A 15,813-nucleotide genomic window follows, 5' to 3' on the forward strand; every position below is an offset into this window, starting at 1 on the left:
TCCTGAACCCCCTTCTCCCTCCTCCTGAACCCCTTCTCCCCTCCTGAACCCTCTTCAACCCCCCCTCCTGAACCCCTTCTCCCCTCCGGAACCCTTCTCCCCCTCCGGAACCCCTCTCCCCCTCCGGAACCCCTTCTCCTCCCTCCTGAACCCCTTCTCCCCCTCTCCTGAACCCCCTTCTCCCCACTCCTGAACCCCTTCTCCTCCCTCCGGAACCCCTTCTCCCCTCCGGAACCCCTTCTCCCCCTCCGGAACCCCTTCTCCCCCGTCCTGAACCCTCTTCTCTCTCCTCCTGAACCCCTTCTCCTCCCTCCTGAACCCCTTCTCCCCTCTCCTGAACCCCTTCTCCCCACTCCTGAACCCCTTCTCCCCATCCTGAACCCTCTTCTCTCTCCTCCTGAACCCCTTCTCTCTCCTCCTGAACCCCTTCTCCCCTCTCCTGAACCCCTTCTCCCCTCTCCTGAACCCCTTCTCCCCACCCCTGAACCCCTTCTCCCCCCTCCTGAACCCCTTCTCCCCCTCCTGAACCCCTTCTCCCTCCTCCTGAACCCCCTTCTCCCCCTCCTGAACCCTCTTCACCCCCCTCCTGAACCCCCTTCTCCCCCTCCGGAACCCCTTCTCCCCCTCCGGAACCCCTTCTCCCCCTCCGGAACCCCTTCTCCCCCGTCCTGAACCCCTTCTCCCCCCTCCTGAACCCCTTCTCCCCCTCCTGAACCCCTTCTCCCCCCTCCTGAACCCCTTCTCCCCCCTCCTGAACCCTCTTCTCCTCCCTCCTGACCCCCTTCTCCCCTCCTCCTGACCCCCTTCCCCTCCCCCTCGTGGTCCCCTCCCCCTGGAGTCAGTCCTTATTCCTGTTCTCTGTCTCTGTCCAATCTCCCGCTCTGAGTCTCTGTTTACACATTAATTCATTCACAAACATCCATTTGCTTCTATTTTGGAATCGGTGCATTGCCGGGAGTTGGAATTAGAATGAAATCTGAACCGAAACCCAAGGTGCCGCCGGTATCAGGCGGGGCCGGAGAAGCCCTCGTTACTCACAGATATTGGCCGTCCCTTTGGGGATCGGGAGGTACGAGCCGGCTCTCCACGGCCGGCCTTGAAAGCCTTTCTTGCATCTCCCGCAGTCCGGCCCCGTCGTGTTGTGCTCACACTCGCAACTCAGCTTCCCCTTCTCCAGGACACAGTTGTTGGCGTGAAGATTGCACTTACACCTGGCAAAAAAACAAGGGGACAAGCTGGTTTAAAATGACCCCGAGCAGCTCCGTTACACACCGGACTCTCTGCTCCGGGGCTCAGCTCTCCCTTTACCAGCTTAGGTTCCTGGTGTCTCCATCACAGGAAGGTCCTGGATCCCAGTTAAAGGTCATTGCAGAATTTTAAACTGATGCAAACCCCTTCCTGCAGAACATGGGCAGCCTGTGATCCCCTCACACAGTCTCCCCTTTCCCAAACTGGACCCAGTGACAAGATCTCAGGCCCGAACTGCACAGGACGACAAACCCAGTACACAGCGATTCCCAGCACGGGGCGATTCCCAGCACAGGACAATTCCCAGCATATCAATTCCCAGCACGGGGCAATTCCCACTCATGGGCAATTCCCACTCATGGGCAATTCCCACTGACTGGAGCAGCAGAGACCAGGAACATGGGTCAACCCTAAAAAGAGAAAGAACTCCCATTTCTACAGTGCCTTTCACCACCTCAGGACGTCCCAAAGTGCTTTACAGCCAATGAAGTAAATTTGAAGTGTAGTCACTGTTGTAATGTGGGGAACACAGCAGCCAATTTACGCACAGCAAGATCCCACAAACAGCAATGAGATATTGAGATCTCGCCTCTGAGACAGAAGGTCATAAGTTCAAGCCCCGCTCCAGAGACTTGAGCAAATAATCCAGGCCGGCACTCCCCGGTGTCAGTACTGAGGGAGTGCTGCACTGTCGGAGGGTCAGTACTGAGGGAGTGCTGCACTGTCGGAGGGTCAGTACTGAGGGAGTGCTGCACTGTCGGAGGGTCAGTACTGAGGGAGTGCTGCACTGTCAGAGGGTCAGTACTGAGGGAGTGCTGCACTGTCGGAGGGTCAGTACTGAGGGAGTGCTGCACTGTCGGAGGGTCAGTACTGAGGGAGAGCTGCACTGTCGGAGGGGCAGTACTGAGGATGTGCTGCACTGTCGGAGGGTCAGTACTGAGGGAGTGCCGCACTGTCGGAGGGTCAGTATTGAGGGAGTGCCGCACTGTCGGAGGGTCAGTACTGAGGGAGTGCTGCACTGTCGGAGGGTCAGTACTGAGGGAGTGCTGCACTGTCGGAGGGTCAGTACTGAGGGAGTGCTACACTGTCAGAGGGTCAGTACTGAGGGAGTGCTGCACTGTCGGAGGGTCAGTACTGAGGGAGTGCTGCACTGTCGGAGGGTCAGTACTGAGGGAGTGCTGCACTGTCGGAGGGTCAGTACTGAGGGAGTGCTGCACTGTCGGAGGGTCAGTACTGAGGGAGTGCTGCACTGTCGGAGGGTCAGTACTGAGGGAGTGCTGCACTGTCGGAGGGTCAGTACTGAGGGAGTGCTGCACTATTGGTGTTGGTGTCTTTTGAATGAGACTTTAAACCGAGGCCCTGTCTGCCCTCTCAGGTGGCCGTAAAAGATCCCACAGCCATTATTTCAAAGAAGAGCGGGGGAGTTCTCCCCGGTGTCCTGACCAATGTTTATCCACCAACCAACATCATAAAACAGATTCTTTGGTCATTATCACATTGAAGAGGGTTTAGTTGCTGTGATGGGAGTTTACAGTTTCTGGGGAAGGTCGGTCTGGGATCACCTCCTTGTGAAATATATTTTTTAATGTTCTAAAGGACACAATCGCATCGCTGACATTAACAGTGAGTGTGATGAAGATTTCCCTTTAGTAAATACGATGTGGAAAGGCCTAGTGTGTTGTGAGGGTTTCTGTGTTGTAAAGTGTGAGATCGCTGGTCTCGGGGATTCTGTGCTAACAGCATCGGGCCGCTGTTTAACTCACTGGGAAGGTGAAGCTTCAAAATCTGCAGATTGGTCCTCACACATTCAGCACATTTGCTGTTCTCGGCACTTTTTGCTGAACTAAGCAGAAACCCAGACAGTTCCTTGGAGGCAAATTAACCTCAGCGTAAACATTTTCCTGTTCCTGTTCTCGAATTAGTGTCTGAAGATTCTCCTGGACTAAAAGCTCGAGTGAGTCTCCCAGATGCTGAGTGCAGAATTTCTCATCTACAGGCTGCCCCCCGGTGACATCATCTGAAAACACAACGTCAGGTTCCACATGTACACTGACGACACCCAGCTCCACCTCACCCCCACCTCTCTCGACCCCTCCACTCTCTCTGATTTGTCACGCTGCTTTTCCAACAGCCAGTACTGGAGGAGCACAAATTTCCTCCAAATAAATACTGGAAGACCGAAGCCATTGTCTTCAGTCCCCGCCTCAAACTCCGTTCCCTAGACACCGACTCCATCCCTCTCCCCGGCCACAGTCTGAGGCTAACTCTGCTGCCCGTATCCTCACTCACACCAAGTCCCGTTCTCCCATCACCCCTGTGCTCACTGACCTACATTGGCAAAGCCTCGATTTTAAAATTCTCATCCTTGTGTTCAAATCCCTCCATGGCCTCGCCCCCTCCCTATCTCTGTAACCTCCTCCAGCCCTCCAACCCTCCGAGATCTCTCCAATTCTGGCCTCTTGCACCTCCCCAATTTTAATCGCTCCACGATTGGCAGCCGTGCCTTCAGCTGCCTGGGAGCTAAGCTCTGGAATTCCCTCTCTAAACCTCTCCCCCTCTCCACCTCTCTCTCCTCCTTTGAGACGCTCCTCAAAACCTACCTCTTCGAACAAGCTTTTAGTCTCCTGTCCTAATATCTCCTTATGTGGCTCGGTATCAAATTTTTGTTTGATAATCGCTCCTGTGAAGCACCTTGGGACGTTTTACTCTGTTAAAGGGGCTGTATAATTGCAAGTTGTTGTTGTTGTTGATAGAGTTCCCTCCAGATGTTGGCCCAGACAGACCGTCCCCCAGATGTTTGCCCTGGTAGACCTTTCCCCCAGATGTTTGCCCTGGTAGACCGTTCCCCCAGATGTTTGCCTTGATCGACCGTCCCCCAGATGTTTGCCCTGATAGACCGTCCCCCAGATGTTTGCCCTGATACAGCGCCCCCTGGATGTGAAGTGTGGGATCAGTGACCCTGAGCAGAGGTGACGAGGAGCTCTCACCGTCCGTGAATCTCCACGTTGGAGATGGCGTAGAAGTATTTGGAGAGGTTGAGCTGGTCGACGCTGGTGGCCCCGGTGGCCGGCCGGAGCAGCCTGACCCGCAGGTCGGTCAGGGTGAAGAAGTCCCTCAGGTCCTTGGTGGTGTCCAGCTGGCCGTAGAGCGAGGCCATGTTGCGGAGAAGGGGCCCCCCGAACAGGGCGAACCGCTCCCTGATCTCGAAGCGGACCGTCTTGTCCACCTTCCACACGTAGCCCCTGGAGTACTCCTCCGTGCAGATGATGTCCAGCACCGAGGCTGGGCTCAGATCCCGGACCGTTCTCCGCTCCATCCCGAAGGAGTTGAGGCAGTCGGCAGCGTAGAACTGGTAGGGCTGCCACGTCCGGCCGTGGTCCAGAGATTTCTCCAGGACCATCTGCTCCGGCCGGCCCGACTCGAAGGTGATGACGATATCCTCGGTCAGCTCGATGGTCTTGCCCCAGGACAGGGTGATATTGACCAGGAGGGGCTCGGGGAAACTCCTCCAGGAGACGCTTTGCCAAAAGGTGTTTGGGATCCGGCCCTCGTGATCCAGCATCAGCTTGGGGGGGTGTGCGAGCTCGGGCGTGCGAGCATCACACTCGTTGTTGCACATGTAGGGGTTCTCCTGGAAATGGGCACAGAGCAACACGGGTTAGATACAGAGTTAGGCCCCATCTACACTGTCCCATCAAACACTCCCAGGGCAGGTACAGCATGGGTTAGATACAGAGTAAAGCTCCCTCTACACTGTCCCATCAAACACTCCCAGGGCAGGTACAGCACGGGTTAGATACAGAGTAAAGCTCCCTCTACACTGTCCCATCAAACACACCCAGGGCAGGTACAGCATGGGTTAGATACAGAGTAAAGCTCCCTCTACACTGTCCCATCAAACACTCCCAGGGCAGGTACAGCACGGATTAGATACAGAGTAAAGCTCCCTCTACACTGTCCCATCAAACACTCCCAGGGCAGGTACAGCATGGGTTAGATACAGAGTAAAGCTCCCTCTGCACTGTCCCATCAAACACTCCCAGGGCAGGTACAGCACGGATTAGATACAGAGTAAAGCTCCCTCGACACTGTCTTGGAATCCAGGAATATCCATCCACTCTGATTTTCTCAGGGATAAGTTTTGATTAAACTGTACGCGCTCCATCTCACTGCACTCTGTGCTGGACAGTTAGACAGCTGGTTAATTATATCGCTGTAGTGTCGAGGAATGATGCTCGCTCTGTCTAACTAAAAATAGCTTCACACCACTAAAATATTTTGAGACCTGAATTGTAAAACTGCACAGGAATTGGAAGCACAACTGTAAGATCCCACCTTATCCTCACTGGGAGTGATTCTCCATCACTGGGGGTGATTCCCTGTCCACTGGGGGTGATTCCCTGTCCACTGGGGGTGATTCCCCGTCACTGGGGGTGATTCCCCGTCACTGGGAGTGATTCCCTGTCACTGGGGTTGATTCCCCGTCACTGTGCAGTTTGTTGTATCAGAATTAGGAATATCTGGATCACAGAATTTATCATCAGCCAATTTCTCAGGAATGTTGTTCTGAAAGAATCATTTGTGTTTATTAATTCTCGGGATGTGGGCGTCGCTGGCGAGGCCGGCATTTATTGAGAGAAAGGAGGAGAGTTTTCCGGGCGGAATGATCGAGGGGCAGTTGTCTTTTTACAGTCCGTTGTTAAAACAATCCCTTATTTCCGATCAGGCCATAATCCTGGGCTCTGGGTGTCAGACCACAGCCCAGCCTGTGGTCCTAATGATGCTTTATCTGCGGCTGGTTTGCGAGGAAGCAGTTGGAGATGGCAGGGCTCCCTCGGGCTCACTTCAGGTCAGGGTCCTTCCGCAGTGAAGCAGCGACAGAGACAGCGGCAGCTCCACATATTTCACACAAGGTGCGTTTCGGGAATGAGTCGACGGCCCGCAGACAATCAGAGGTCACACATCAGCTTTTATGTGGGTCGTATTCTCCCATCACAATGTTCCCAGATTCTCTGATGATTCCGACAGTCGGGTGAAGGACAGACGAGGCCTCGGAGAGGGTGCAGAGGAGATTTACCAGAATGGGACCAGGGATGAGGGACTTCAGTTATGTGGAGAGACTGGAGAAGCTGGGGTTGTTCTCCTCAGAGTAGAGAAGGTTGAGGGGAGATTCAATAGAGGTGTTCAAAATCATGAAGGGTTTTGATTGAGTAAATAAGGAGAAACTGTTTCCAGTGGCAGGAGGGTCGGTAACCAGAGGACACAGATTTAAGGTAATTGGCCAAAAAACCAGAGGAGAGATGTGGAGAATTTTTTTCGCAGCGAGTTGTTCTGATCTGGAATGCGCTGCCTGAAAGGGCAGTGGAAGCAGATTCAATAATAACTTTCAAAAGGGAATTCGATAAATACTTGAAAAGGAAAAATCTGCAGAACTATGGGGAAAGAGCGGGGGAGTGGGACTAATTTGATAGCTCTTTCAAAGAGCTGGCACAGGCATGATGGGCTGAATGGCCTCCTGTGCTGTAAGATTCTACAATTCTCTGATTATAAGTCAGGATGGTGTGTGACTCGGAGGGGAACTTGGAGGTGACGGTGTTCCCATGCACCTGCTGCCCTTGTCCTTCTCGGTGGTGGAGGTGGTGGGTTTGGGAGGTGCTGTCGAAGAAGCCTTGGCGAGTTGCTGCAGTGCATCCTGTGGATGGGACACACTGATACTCTCCCCAACATCGGCAACACAGAATCAGACCAACATCCTTTTCCAAATGATCACACAGCTCGCCTGTTAGACCGCAATCTTCAGAAAGTGGCTGTTGCAGCAATCAATAAAACTAATGTGTGAGAAAGATGGAGAGGGGGCCGTAGACAGAGAGAATCGAGATTAATGAATCTACAATTCTCACAGCATCTTTCTCAAGGCACTGACTAAAGCTGGATAATAGAGATTAACAAGAGAAATGAAAGATAGTATTAAATCAAAGGAAGAGGCAGAGAAAGACACCAGAAAAAGCAGTAAGCCTGAGGATTGGGAGCATTTTAGAATTCAGAAAAGGAGTACCAAGAAATTGATAAAGAGGGAAAATAGAATATGAGAGTAAACTAGCGAGAAACATACAAACAGACTGTAAAAGCTTCTATCGGAATGTAGAAAGGAAAAGACTGGCAAAGGCAAATGTGGGTCCCCTACACACAGAGAGGGGAGAATTTATAACGGGGAAAAAGGAAATGGCAGAGAAATTAAACAAATACTTTGTGTCTCTTCATGGAAGAAGACACAAAAAACCTCCCAGAAATACTGGAGATCCAAGGGTCTGGTGAGAATAAGGAACTGAAAGAAATTAGTATTAGTAAAAAAATAGTATTAGAGAAATTAATGGGACTGAAAGTCGATAAATCCCAAGGACCTGATGATCTCCATCCCAGGGTTTTGAAAGAGGTGGCGACAGAGATAGTGGATGCATTGGTTGTCATCTTCCAAAATTCGATAGATTCTGGAATGGTTCCTGCAGATTGGAGGGTGGCAAATGTAACCCCACTATTTGAGAAAGGAGGGAGAGAGAAAACAGGGAATTACAGACCTGTTAGCCTGACAACAGTCGTAGGGAAAATGCTAGAATCGATTATAAAGGATGTGATAACAGGACACTGAGAAAATAATAATAGGATTTGGCAGAGTCAACATGGATTTATGAAAGGCCGAAAGGGAAATCATGTTTGACAAACCTATTGGAGTTCTTTGAGGATGTAACTAGTAGAATAGATAAGGGGGAACCAGTGGATGTGGTGTATTTGGATTTTCAGAAGGCTTTCGATAAGGTCCCACACAGGAGGTTCGTGAACAAAGTTAGAGCACATGGAATTGAGGGTAATTTATTGGCATTGATTGAGAATTGGTTAACAGACAGAAAACAGAGAGTAGGAATAAACGGGTCTTTTTCAGGTTGGCAGACTGTGACTAGTGGGGTACCACAGGGATCGGTGCTTGGGCCCCAGCTATTCACAATCTCTATCAATGATTCGGACGCAGGGACCAAATGCAACATTTCCAAGTTTGCTGATGACACAAAACTAGGTGGGAATGTGAGTTGTGAGGAGGATGCAAAGAGGCTTCAATCATTGAGTACATTCAAAACAGAGATCGATAGATTTCTCGATATTAAAGGCATCAAGGGATATGGGGATGGTGCAGGAAAATGGCATTGAGGTAGAAGATCAGCCATGATCTTGTTGAATGGCGGAGCAGGCTCGAGGGGCCGAATGGCCTACTCCTGCTCCTATTTCTTATGTTCCTATTAATGAATCTACAATTCTCACAGCATCTTTCTAAAGGCACTGACTGAAGCTGGATATTGGAATCGATTATTTTAATGTCTCTATTTAGAATGAAACGAGTGTCCATTAGTAACAGAATCCTAAAGCTGTCAAAAGTATGAATGAATAATCACACTGTCCAGATGTTAAGTGCTCCTGAATTGCCGTGTCCTCGGTACATAATTAACAGCCCCTTGTCCCAGTGCTACAACTCACCATTCTATGGAATGACAGTGTGTAAACGGTGAGGAAACTCGAGGGGCAATCAGTGGTGGGAGTTCAGTGTGAAACCACAGCGGGAGTGAAGAGAGAGACTGAGCGACTGTCTCTCTCCACCACTCGCTCGAGCTTTCTCTGATTCTCACATTTCTGGACCAGGTTTCTTGTTTACTGTTCCACTGCACCATCCATGCCTTTCTCACCTCCAGGCTCGACTATTCCAATACTCTCCTGCCCGGCCTCCCACCTTCCACCCTCCGTAAACTTCAGCTCATCCAAAACTCTGCCTCCCGTATCCTAACTCGCCCGTTCACCCATCACCCCTGTGCTCACTGACCGACATTGGCTCCCAGTCCAGCAATGCCTCGATTTTAAAATTCTTATCCTCGTGTTCAAATCCCTTCATGGCCTCGCCCTTCCCTATCTCTGTAACCTCCTCCAGTCCTACAACCCTCTGAGATCTCTGCACTCCTCCAATTCTGGCCTCTTGTGCATCCCCGATTTTCATCGCTCCACCATTGGCGGCCGTGCCTTCAGCTGCCTCGGCCCTAAGCTCTGGAATTCCCTCCCTAAACCTCTCCGCCTCTCCACCTCTCTCTCCTCCTTTAAGACGCTCCTTAAAACCTGCCTCTTTGACCAAGCTTTTGATCACCTGTCCTAATATCTCCTTGTGTGACTCGGTGTTAAGTTTTGTCCGATTATGCTCCTGTGAAGCACCTTGGGACGTTTTACTACATTAAAGGCGCTATATAAATGCAAGTAGTTGTTGTTGAAACAGTAATTAAAGATCACCACACAGCCCAGGGAGGGAGAGAAACAACAGGCTCCTGCTCTGTGCAGCTGCATCAACGTGGGAAGGGAAGATATTTCAATACACGGATCATATATTACAGGAACTGTTCCTGCCACATTGGAGTGTAAACGGAGCATCTTATGAATCATTGTTACTTCTCCAAATCCACTCACCACTTGACATTTATTTCAGGGCTTTAAGTGTTTCTATCTTGGATTTACAATGTGTTGTGTGAGTAACAGCCTGTCATTCTCACTAACTAAACCTCTCGCTATCTGCACGGTTCAGTCCCCTGGTTAATTATGTTAATTAGGGTATTATTAAGTACAGGAGTTAGTGGCTCCATAAAGTACAATCCCACAGATTGCGGTCACTCCCCATCGCCAAGTAATCAGCTCCTTTGTTACAGTTAATTTTAGAGCAGAGTTGCTCAGTTCGGAGGTTAATGATCGGACAGAGAATAAAATGAGCAGCGTTTAGTGTCCCAGAGAGGAGCTGAAATATTCTCCAGTAATCTCGACAGGACAGAGGCAGCGAGAGGATAAAACGGGTCAGAAATTCACCCCCATCCTTTTATACTGTCTGAGGGTTAAAGAGACAATAAATCAGACTCCAAACCTGGAGACTTTTACACCGACTCATTTACAAAACCCCCAACAGCAAATGGAAATCCTGCTATTAATTATGGGGATGTCTCACTTTTTCATCAATTTGACTATTTTAGGGGATCGATTGTTTCTGATAAATACAGTTCAGGAAGTGAATAAAAGGATAATTTCGAGGGTTTTTTATCTTCTTTGCCTGATCTCAATCTCATGCTTCTGTCAAACTATCAGCGATTAATCGTTCCTTCAGATCCCAATATCAGGAATACTCTCTGTCCCCTCCCCCTCAATGGGTACCCTCTCTCTCCCCTCCTCCAATGGGTACCCTCCCTCTCTCCCCCTCCTCCAATGGGTACCCTCTCTCTCTCCTCCTCCAATGGGTACCCTCTCTCTCTCCCCTCCTCCAATGGGTACCCTCCCTCTCTCCCCTCCTCCAATGGGTACCCTCTCTCTCCCCTCCTCCAATGGGTACCCTCTCTCTCTCCCCTCCTCGAATGGGTACCCTCCCTCTCTCCCCCTCCTCCAATGGGTACCCTCTCTCTCTCCCCTCCTCCAATGGGTACCCTCCCTCTCCCTCCCGTCCTCCAATAGGTACCCTCCCTCTCTCTCCCGTCCTCCAATGGGTACCCTCCCTCTCTCTCCCGTCCTCCAATAGGTACCCTCCCTCTCTCTCCCATCCTCCAATGGGTACCCTCCCTCTCTCTCCCCTCCTCCAATGGGTACCCTCCCTCTCTCTCCCCTCCTCCAATGGGTACCCTCCCTCCCTCTCCCCTCCTCCAATGGGTACCCTCCCTCTCCCCTCCTCCAATGGGTACCCTCCCTCTCTCCCCTCCTCCAATGGGTACCCTCCCTCTCCCCTCCTCCAATGGGTACCCTCCCTCTCTCCCCTCCTCCAATGGGTACCCTCTCTCTCCCCTCTTCCAATGGGTACCCTCCCTCCCTCTCCCCTCCTCCAATGGGTACCCTCCCTCTCCCCTCCTCCAATGGGTACCCTCTCTCTCCCCTCCTCCAATGGGTACCCTCCCTCTCTCTCCAATCCTCCAATGGGTACCCTCTCTCTCTCTCCCGTCCTCCAATGGGTACCCTCTCTCTCCCCTCCTCCAATGGGTACCCTCCCTCTCTCTCCAATCCTCCAATGGGTACCCTCCCTCTCTCTCCCGTCCTCCAATAGGTACCCTCCCTCTCTCTCCCATCCTCCAATGGGTACCCTCCCTCTCTCTCACCTCCTCCAATGGGTACCCTCCCTCTCTCTCCCCTCCTCCAATGGGTACCCTCCCTCTCCCCTCCTCCAATGGGTACCCTCCCTCTCTCTCCCATCCTCCAATGGGTACCCTCTCTCTCCCCTCCTCCAATGGGTACCCTCTCTCTCACCTCCTCCAATGGGTACCCTCCCTCTCTCTCCCATCCTCCAATGGGTACCCTCTCTCTCCGCTCCTCCAATGGGTACCCTCCCTCTCTCTCCCCTCCTCCAATGGGTACCCTCCCTCTCCCCTCCACCAATGGGTACCCTCCCTCCCTCTCCCCTCCTCCAATGGGTACCCTCCCTCTCCCATCCTCCAATGGGTACCCTCCCTCCCTCTCCCCTCCTCCAATGGGTACCCTCCCTCTCCCCTCCACCAATGGGTACCCTCCCTCTCCCCTCCTCCAATGGGTACCCTCCCTCTCTCTCCCCTCCTCCAATGGGTACCCTCTCTCTCTCTCCCCTCCTCCAATGGGTACCCTCTCTCTCCCCTCCTCCAGTCCCGCACAGGAGACTGGTCAAGAAGGTACGAGCCCATGGAATCCAGGGTGCCTTGGCACTTTGGATACAAAACTGGCTTCGTGGCAGAAGGCAGAGGGTGATGGTCGAAGGTTGTTTTTGTGACTGGAAGCCTGTGGCCAGTGGGGTACCACAGGGATCTATGCTGGGGCCCTTGCTGTTTGTGGTCTACATTAACGACTTGGATATGAATGTAAAAGGTATGATAAGTAAGTTCGCTGATGATACAAAAATTGGTAGGGTGGTAAATAGCGAGGAGGATAGCCTCAGTCTGCAGGACGATATAGATGGGTTGGTCAGATGGGCGGAACAGTGGCAAATGGAATTTAACCCGGAAAAGTGTGAGGTGATGCACTTTGGAGGGACTAACAAGGCAAGGGAATATACAATGAATGGGAAGACCCTAGGCAAGACAGAGGGTCAGAGGGATCTTGGTGTGCAAGTTCACAGATCCCTGAAGGCGGCGGAACAGGTAGATAAGGTGGTAAAGAAGGCATATGGGATACTTGCCTTTATTAGCCGAGGCATAGAATATAAGAGCAAGAAGGTTATGATGGAGCTGTATAAAACACTGGTTAGGCCACAGCTGGAGTACTGTGTGCAGTTCTGGTCGCCGCACTACAGGAAGGATGTGATCGCTTTGGAGAGGGTGCAGAGGAGATTCACCAGGATGTTACCAGGGCTGGAGCGCTTCAGCTATGAAGAGAGACTGGGAAGATTGGGTTTGTTTTCCTTGGAGCAGAGGAGGCTGAGGGGGGACATGATTGAGGTGTACAAAATTATGAGGGGCATAGATAGGATGGATACTAAGGAGCTTTTTCCCTTCGTTGAGGGTTCTATAACAAGGGGGCATAGATTCAAGGTAAAAGGCGGGAGGTTTAGAGGGGATTTGAGAAAGAACTTTTTCAGCCAGAGGGTGGTTGGAGTCTGGAACTCACTGCCTGAGAGGGTTGTGGAGGCAGGAACCCTCACAACATTCAAGAAGCATTTGGATGAGCACTTGAAATGCCATAGCATACAAGGCTACGGACCAAATGCTGGAATATGGGATTAGATTAGACTGGGCTTGATGGCCGGCGCGGACACGATGGGCCGAAGGGCCTCTATCCGTGCTGTATAACTCTATGACTCTTGGGATCACCGGTCCAGGCCTCGGGATTACTGGTCCACTACGTTCCTCCAATTCTGGCCTCTTATTCATCCCCGATTTTAATCGCTCCACCATTGGCGGCCGTGCCTTCAGATGCCGAGGCCCTAAACTCTGCAATTCCCTCCCTAAACCTCTCCACCTCTCTCTCCTCCTTTAAGATGTTCCTTAAAACCTACCTCTTCACCTGTCCTAATATCTCCTTATGTGGCTCGATGCATATGTACGTGACAGGAAGTGGATGTGAAGCTGCAACAATCAAGAACCTGAACACCATCCAGGATAAAGCAGTCCGTTCAATCGGCAGCCCATCCCCCACCTTAAACACCCACTCCCTCCCCCGCCTTAAACACCCACTCCCTCCCCCGCCTTAAACACCCGCTCCCTCCCCGCCTTAAACACCCTCTCCCTCCCCCACCTGAAACACCCACTCCCTCCCCCACCTTAAACACCCACTCCCTCCCCCACCTTAAACACCCACTCGCTTCCCCACCTTAAACACCCACTCCCTCCCCCACCTTAAACACCCGCTCCCTCCCCCCGCCTTAAACACCCGCTCCCTCCCCCCGCCTGAAACACCCGCTCCCTCCCCCGCCTTAAACACCCACTCCCTCCCCCGCCTTAAACACCCGCTCCCTCCCCCGCCTTAAACACCCGCTCCCTCCCCCGCCTTAAACACCCGCTCCCTCCCCCGCCTTAAACACCCGCTCCCTCCCCCGCCTTAAACACCCGCTCCCTCCCCCGCCTTAAACACCCACTCCCTCCCCCACCTGAAACACCCGCTCCCTCCCCCCGCCTGAAACACCCGCTCCCTCCCCCGCCTTAAACACCCACTCCCTCCCCCACCTTAAACACCCGCTCCCTCCCCCCGCCTCAAACACCCGCTCCCTCCCCCCGCCTCAAACACCCGCTCCCTCCCCCCGCCTCAAACATCCGCTCCCTCCCCCGCCTCAAACACCCGCTCCCTCCCCCACCTTAAACACCCCCTCCCTCCCCCACCTTAAACACCCCCTCCCTCCCCCACCTGAAACACCCACTCCCTCCCCCACCTGAAACACCCGCTCCCTCCTCCACCTTAAACACCCACTCCCTCCCCCACCTTAAACACCCACTCCCTCCCCCACCTTAAACACCCACTCCCTCCCCCACCTTAAACACCCACTCCCTCCCCCACCTTAAACACCCACTCCCTCCCCCACCTTAAACACCCACTCCCTCCCCCACCTTAAACACCCACTCCTCCCCCACCTTAAACACCCACTCCCTCCCCCACCTGAAACACCCACTCCCTCCCCCACTGGCGCACCGTGTCTGCAGTGTGTCCCATCTGCAGGATGCACTACAGTAAACTCGCCAAGGCTTCTTCGACAGCACCTCCCAAACCCACCACCTCCACCACCTGGAAAGACAAGGGCAGCAGGTGCATGGGAACACCGTCACCTCCAAGTTCCCCTCCGAGTCACACACCATCCCGACTTGGACAAAAATCGGCCGTTCCTTCATCGTCACTGGGTCCAAATCCTGGAACTCCCGACCGAACAGCACTGTGGGAGAACCTTCACCACACGGACTGCAGCGGTTCAAGAAGAAGGCCCATCACCACCTTCTCAAGGGGCAACTAGGGATGGGCAATAAATGCCGGCCTTGCCAGCAACGCCCACATCCCCAGAATGAATTATAAAAACACTCTGTGTACATGAAAATATTACAAGATATTTATGGAGTGAGTCCGTCAGCAGCTGCACACAGACCTGATTCTAACCGGACGCTGTTTTAAGAGGCTGTTTCCAGATATTGAGGTAATGACTGACTGACCTTGTGACCCTGTCATCAGGGGATGGATTTTTCTATCGACCAGTTTGAATGATGAGGAGTCTCGGGGCCGTCTCCTGTTATTCTCTGTTTCCCGTTTTCTGTATTGCCCACGTTCATATTTAATTATAAACACAGATAGAGACAGACAGGCAAGGTCATGGGTACAAGGCCCACTCCAGAGACTCGAGCACATAATCCAGGCCGACACTCACAGTGCAGTACTGAGGGAGTGCTGCACTGTCGGAGGGTCAGTACTGAGGGAGTGCTGCACTGTCGGAGGGTCAGTACTGAGGGAGTGCTGCACCGTCGGAGGGTCAGTACTGAGGGAGTGCTGCACTGTCGGAGGGTCAGTACTGAGGGAGTGCTGCACTGTCGGAGGGTCAGTACTGAGGGAGTGCTGCACTGTCGGAGGGTCAGTACTGAGGGAGTGCTGCACTGTCGGAGGGTCAGTACTGAGGGTGTGCTGCACTGTCGGAGGGTCAGTACTGAGGGAGTGCTGCACTGTCGGAGGGTCAGTACTGAGGGAGTGCTGTACTGTCGGAGGGTCAGTACTGAGGGAGTGCTGCACTGTCAGAGGTGCCGTCCTTCAGATGAGACATTAAACCGAGGCCCCGTCTGCCCTCTCAATTGGGCGTAAATGATCCCACGGCCACTATTTGAAGTAGAGATGGGGAGTTCACCCCGGTGTCGAGGTCAATATTAATCCCTCAACCAACATCACTGAAACAGATTATCTGCTCATTATCACATTGCTGTTAATGATACCGGGGCTAAAAGGGTTAAATTATGAGGACAGGTTGCAAAACTTGTTTTGTTTCCCTCGAGTTTGGAAGGTTGAGGGATGATCAAATCGAGGTGATTAAAATGATAAAAAAGGATTTGATAGGGTCGATAGAGAGAAACTATTTCCTCTGGTGGG

The 15,813-nt window shown here is 52.4% G+C and overlaps 1 protein-coding gene across 1 annotated transcript in view; it reads right to left on the bottom strand.

Annotated features, from left to right (window-relative positions):
• Positions 1-1,030: 1,030 nt before the first annotated feature.
• The window catches only part of LOC137314510 (netrin-G1-like), a 28,785-nt gene continuing 14,002 nt past the window's right edge, over positions 1,031-15,813 (bottom strand). Inside the window, exons 2-3 of the mRNA XM_067979823.1 lie at positions 4,236-4,879; positions 1,031-1,211 (exon numbers count right to left, since the gene is read on the bottom strand). Of these exons, the coding sequence (XP_067835924.1) occupies positions 1,031-1,211; positions 4,236-4,879 (825 nt within the window). The remainder of the gene's footprint in view (positions 1,212-4,235; positions 4,880-15,813) is intronic.

Source organism: Heptranchias perlo, unplaced genomic scaffold, assembly GCF_035084215.1.
Source record: "Heptranchias perlo isolate sHepPer1 unplaced genomic scaffold, sHepPer1.hap1 HAP1_SCAFFOLD_519, whole genome shotgun sequence".
NCBI classification, from domain to species: domain Eukaryota; kingdom Metazoa; phylum Chordata; class Chondrichthyes; order Hexanchiformes; family Hexanchidae; genus Heptranchias; species Heptranchias perlo.